At 43.2% G+C, this 6180-nt stretch overlaps 1 protein-coding gene across 1 annotated transcript; it reads right to left on the bottom strand.

Moving 5' to 3' along the window:
- Positions 1-240: 240 nt before the first annotated feature.
- Positions 241-5939, bottom strand: LOC124675274 (protein S-acyltransferase 21-like). Its single transcript, XM_047211340.1, has 10 exons — positions 5895-5939; positions 4245-4358; positions 4050-4152; positions 3778-3977; positions 2903-2971; positions 2729-2800; positions 2473-2601; positions 2090-2170; positions 1810-2001; positions 241-1348 (listed from the first exon to the last, which is right to left on the bottom strand). The coding sequence occupies exons 1-10, from the start codon at positions 5937-5939 to the stop codon at positions 485-487; spliced, it is 1869 nt and encodes a 622-aa protein (XP_047067296.1). The 3' UTR covers positions 241-484.
- Between the last annotated feature and the right edge of the window lie 241 nt (positions 5940-6180).

Raw genomic sequence — 6180 nt, 5'->3', positions numbered from 1 at the left:
AATCAATCCAAGATAACAGAAAGGAAAAGCTTGTTCATACTCTGACATTTTTGGTTGGTGCCTGATATTTGTTGCTGGGCAGCCAGCCGACCAGGTGTATCTAACACGCATAACATAATTATCCATTCAGCCTTATCCGTTATCCCTCATTATCCAGCAACTCAAGATGAACACAAGTCTGTTCCATCTAATCTAAAGACTTCTGCTCAAAAAAGAAGATCTAATCTGAAGACAAAAAAACAAGATGAACACAAGTACGTGCTCAAATTGGATCAATTCTTCAGGACATTATTTTTCCTTCATAAACAATAAGGCTTAATGATTTCTGTATTCAAATCGTAACTAAATTAATCTCAGGTTCCACCTAGCTGACATAAGAACACAGCGTACAATGTCTGATGTTGTAAGAAACAAGAACTGTACACTGAACCACAAGGGAGAGGAACCAAGTGCTTCAGAAGACTAATCCGGAAAACAGCTAATTTCACGGTAACCTGGAGACGTGATCTTTCTGGGGATCAGTGGGGACGAAGACAGGGAGCTGTTGAGGCCGAGACACGCCAGAAGAGCGTTGGCTCGAGGAGCCGCCAGGATCTCTGAAGCTTCTCGTTGCAGAATCTCCCATCAGAGGTCCACCAAAGAATATAGACGGTCCAGTGTACAGAAGGTCAGGACGGCCCACGCGAGAGCTCGGTCCATGGTTTTGGTTTGCCTGCGCGGACATGAACCGGCCAGCTTCCTGATCCCAGTAAACAGATGACCGAGGAGATCTATCTGTGTTTGGCAGACCAAACCTCCTTCCGTTGTTGGCTTCTGAGATGGCCGCTTCATTCACACCGCTTGCTCTGGCTGAGAATGGAGACCTGTTTACTGATGTCTGATAGATTGGGTTGAAATGCTTCGCTGGATGGTGCTCTGCAATAGGTGTTGGAGCCCGTGAGTTGCTCTGGAAGCTGCTGGGTGTCTGGGGATAGAGCTCGATGTCATCTGCACTTGCTACGCTGGGTGCATAAGAGGACTTGTTGTGCTGAGCATTCCTGCCAGACCGAGTGTCGATGTGGTGTCCAGTATCAGCACTCATGACGCTGCTTCTGCAGCTGAGGTTGTCACTGGAGCACCGGTCAGCCTCATATTGAGAACGGCTATTGATCGGTTTCAGTACGGATGAAGAAGCTCTGGCTTTTGCTGCTGCTTTCATGGCCTCGTTTGAATCCAATTTTGCGAGCTTCCATGGGCTAATGCGAACTTGGCGCTTAGCATGCTGTTTGGCTCTTTCGACAGGGTCCATGCTATCAGGATCAACAGTTGAAGGTAATCGCCCAGGTCCCAGGTGCGGAATGATTTCGTCCTGTGATGTGATGCAGACAAGATCAAATATAGGCAGATGATTTTCAAATTCAAAATGAAAATAATTATGGTGGGCAAAACATGTCTGGCACAAATAGTTCTGATAGATTATCTAAATAACACTTAAGTGGAAAACATAAACCCTTCATTGAACTGCGCAGCAACTTAATGTGCTTTAAATTCAAAATGAAAATGAAAATAACTATAATGGGCAAAACACATCTTGCACAAATAGTTCTCATAGATTATCTAAATAACACTTCAGGTTTCTAATAAAAGTTTTACTGAAGTGGAAAACATAACCCCTTCCTTGAAAAAGAAAACCGTGCAGCAACTTAATGTGCTTCCAATGATAGAAACATGAAACACCAAACAATTGACAACAAAAATTGATTGTTTTAGCAAACTACGGAAATTTGTTATAACTCAAAGTTTTACTGGATACAATCATACAAAACACACCTGGTCAACGAAGATGCGTGGTGGAGTGCACCATGCTCCTTTGTAGTGCCGCGCGAATGAGCTCCCGCTGAAAGCAGTTGGTGCAGAACTCATCGGAGAAGACGGCAAGCTTTGCTGCTCATCATTGACAGAGAGACCAGGAGGTTCACTCTGAGCCCTCATTGCCACGACATACTCATAAGTTGTGATGCCCTGAAAATGGTGTAACGATGCAATATCATAATCGGTTCCTTGTAAACATGAGAATACAATTTTGACAAAGGCTAACAAAGTGACCAACCTTCCTGATTAATAAGATATGAAAGAAGAACAGCTCTCCCAAGGGAAATGAAGCTAGCACAGAAAGAGCTGTACCCAGGGCCTGAAGTCAAGGATGTATCGAGTTAAGATTGTGCTAGCTATGTTATATACTCTAATACAGTGCTCGACTATTTATGATAGTTGCTGGTTAAGGGATGACTAGCCCAAGTATGATGTTATAATATAACCATATAGTTCAATACAGGTCGACAGCAATATTACACCATATACTACTGATTTGATTGTGCACCTTAACAGCATAAGGATGGGAATTGAAAAGATAGCCATGATGAAATCCAAATGCACACGAAGTACTGAAGCTATTTGCCTCAAAACTAGATCAATAAGAGGGTTAACACATACCACAATGACTGCAAAGGGTGCTCGTGAAAGACCATAACCAAGCTTTTCCCCTATCTCATCTTCAATGGCTGTTTTATCAGTAAAGCAACGGACAAACACAGCTATGCCAACCCCACACTCAACTGCAAGCTTTATACATAATGAAAAATTACAATTAGTAACATGAAAAATGCTTTCGGCACATCAAATTCAGTCAACGTATGGTTATCATCATTTAGACAAATATCAATGTTGACAGGTAGATATAACAACATACCCAAGCAAGACTCACAGCCATAAGGCACAAAAATGTCGCATAGTTTTTCCTTCCAACACAGTTGTTCAGCCACTGCATCAAAAGTATCAAATAAGACAACAGAAAAGCCACACCATCAACCAAGTTAGAGTAAAAGGACAAAATGAACTATACAAGCTTCAACAGGACACCTACCCGGCAATGATGATCAAAACCATCAACACATTTGTCACAGCTTCGACAATGTTTACTATTTTTGCGCACCTGTATCAATACAGAAAGATCCAATACAAATCAATTTTTAGATTAACAGCATGAACTTACATAAACAGAAAGGACACTGGATATCTATACACAATAGGAAATAGAAGCAAGCAAACATTAAATGATGTACTCATAATCTATTAATGTTGCAGAAGCGCCAAAACAGATAAACAGCAAGGCAGCATAAAATGTAGAGGACACTAACTTTAGGAGATATAATCTCCAAGACATTGCAGTTTTATCTACTCGTGTTTTCCTTCTTTCTGACCAACCGTTTTTTTTATAGAAACAGGATTTGAGCAATTATCTTGAGAATGCATCTGTCCTTAATAATCGTTAATGCAAGATTTTTTTAACAACTACTGCATCGATGTTAACCAGGTAGATTTGTTGTTGGACATTTTTATCTCTATGTCATCATATGAACTGCGCCTGCCTATGCGTCAAAGGCAGATGAAACTAACTTGATACAGGAAGCTTATATTGCATGCTACCGAAAGTCTTAGAACTGTCTAAACACTACTCCGTAGATATTATGCTGCATGTGGAACCAATATTTCAAGTGAATACAGAGATAAACAATAATCTGTTTAATGCCAAACCTCTTTAACATCTGTTGTAATATAACCATCAGTTATACCGCTTAGTTCATAGAAAATAGACATGGATCCAAGAAACAGGTAGACTAGAATTAATGGATGCAAGCATTTGCAGTGCAGCCATTTTTCAGAACTACAAAAGGAGAAAATGTGTCTGGACTCTGATATATTCTGCTAGCTGACTAGGGATGGAACTGAAGTAAGTACCTCTGTGTTGCAAAGGGTGCAAAAGAGTGCCTCCTCGCCATAATCTTCTTGCTGGTAAGCTTCATCTTCTTTGCGACAATCCTCTTTTATAAAAATAGCACAGCAGAAACAACCAGCTCCTAAACACGATTTATGCTTCTGGGTTTCCTCGCTGGTTCTCAATCCTGGTTTGCTAGCTTCTTCTTGAGTGTCTATAATTGCTTTTAACCAAAAGGACATGCTGTATTAGTATTCAAACATCGATAGCAAATTTACCAGGTATCAGGACATACCTTCTGACTTATAGATTAGCGCACCATTGACGGTAATCAGGATGCCTGGGTCAGCAGGATCAATAGCAGTACATCGAGCGTACAGAATCAGTACAGATAAGGCCTGATAAACAGAAAACAATACCAAAGGTATATCAAATGAAATATACTCCACGATTCAGTCCATGCATGAGAAGAGAGGGAGTGGAACCTTACCAGAAAACTATAAACACCGACTGCGATATACTGATACAAGTCCTTCCCGAGAAATGGAGACAAGAAAGCATAGAATGCTATACACAGCAAGAAGAACACTGTTATAGCAACCACCTGCAAAAAAAAAAAATCACCATTCAAAGTTTCGAACTCATCCTTCCACAAGAGATAAGATCAAATAGCTTTCAGTGTCAGCATCATAGAAGGAAGTGTAAATCCAACCAAGAGGCCCCAAATTGAGCATAAAAACAAAGCCAAAACCTCCATGCAAAGCTGAAAGCGATCTAAGGACTCTAACCCTAGAGGATTTTCATGCATAATGAGCATCGGAAGTGCTTTAAGCTGTCACATTCGCAAGAGTAATACTTAATTTTTCACAGAAGATAACCACAGTTGACATTTTGCAGGTCTTTGGATAAAGGACAAGATCAGAGAATATAACGTTTGCCTATTTGATTGATCTTATGAACTAGCGTCTTGAATAAGATGAAGATGAGCAGGATGAATTTCTGTGCATCAGTACATGGATCAGAGCTATTACTAACTGGATTTTAAGTGAAGATAGAATAGAATATGCTGCACATGACCAGCTGTATAGACCAAATGTGTGTAACACGTCACCTCCTTCCTCCCAGAGCTCGGGTCACAAGCCGAAACTCGGCTCAGAAATATCCACATCATTGGTTACAAAATACTTGCTAATTCAACAGACCAAGCTCTTATTACAGACACCCTTCTTTTTAATGATAGACCAGTACTCTTCAATCTGATGTGCTTACCCATGAGGCCATGATACACAACACACTAACCAAACTAAAATTCTGCACTCGAGTTAGTAGCAGGGGAATCTCACAGTTCGTAGTTAGCGTGTAATTAATTCAGGTTAAACTAATTAAAGCGAGTTAGTAGTAAAGGATAAAAAAAACAGAGTTTTTGTCGGCGGCAGCCAAAGCCGCGACACTGAAGTCCAACTCCAAGGCGAGAATCCCCCATCACATCAAAAGACGAGAGAACAGAAGAACCCAACAGGAAAGCAACAAAAAGTAGCAACAGTTAAATTTTCCGAAGAGAAATGCCAAATGAGAGCAGTAACATAAACTGCATGGAGTTCCGGCAACGTGGCCTCGAGAGAAACCTAAGAAAACCAAATCCATGTACTGCTTGGTGGTCGGGGCAGCAGAAACGGCTGGCACACAGGTCGCCATCTACACGCAGTGCAGAGTGGAGTCCCGCGGAAGGACCCAAACGATGCAGGTAAAAGCAGCCCCATCACATCAGACAGACATATCACATATGGTTACGAGATATATAAGGATGGAGCGGAAAAGATAGGGAACACATCAGATCAAGCCCCAGCAACGCGCATCAGGAATTTGTTTATCGCTCATGATGATAACCTAAATGTACTACTGGGGCATCCGCACCGGCGTAGCAGTATAGCACCAGGAGATTTACGGATGCCACAGCAGAACGGCACAACAGCCCAACGCCGTGTTCATGGAAGCGCCGAGGCAAAAAAAAAAAAAAAAATCCGGTCCCGCGGCGACACCGGCGGAGAGATCCGAAGCCGAAGGCACCCACATTGCGCGTCTATCCAAGCACAGGCAGACACAGGGGGTGAAGGGAAGGAAGGGGCGAAGGCGAAGGGACCTGCAGGGTGTGGGCGGGGAGCTGCCACCCGTGACGCCGCGCCATGGCGGAGGCGGAGGCGGGATCAGCGCCGCGGCGTAGGCGGAGGCGGCGGCTGCATTGAGGGGGGGCGCGAGATCCCGGGCCACCTGGATTGGGAAGAAACCCTAGCCCGTACGGTACGGCTCCGAGCGCTTGTGAGCCTGCGCCGGGGGGCGAGAGGAAGAGAGGTGGGCGCGGTGGCGGTGGCGGTGGTGGTGGACTGGTGGTGAAGTGGCGACGGTTGTGGTGGGGTTTTTTACTGGAG

This window comes from Lolium rigidum, chromosome 7 (genome assembly GCF_022539505.1).
Source record: "Lolium rigidum isolate FL_2022 chromosome 7, APGP_CSIRO_Lrig_0.1, whole genome shotgun sequence".
Lineage (NCBI taxonomy): Eukaryota > Viridiplantae > Streptophyta > Magnoliopsida > Poales > Poaceae > Lolium > Lolium rigidum.
The sequence above is the reverse complement of the archived record's forward strand: the minus strand, read 5'-3'. Positions and strand labels throughout refer to the sequence as shown.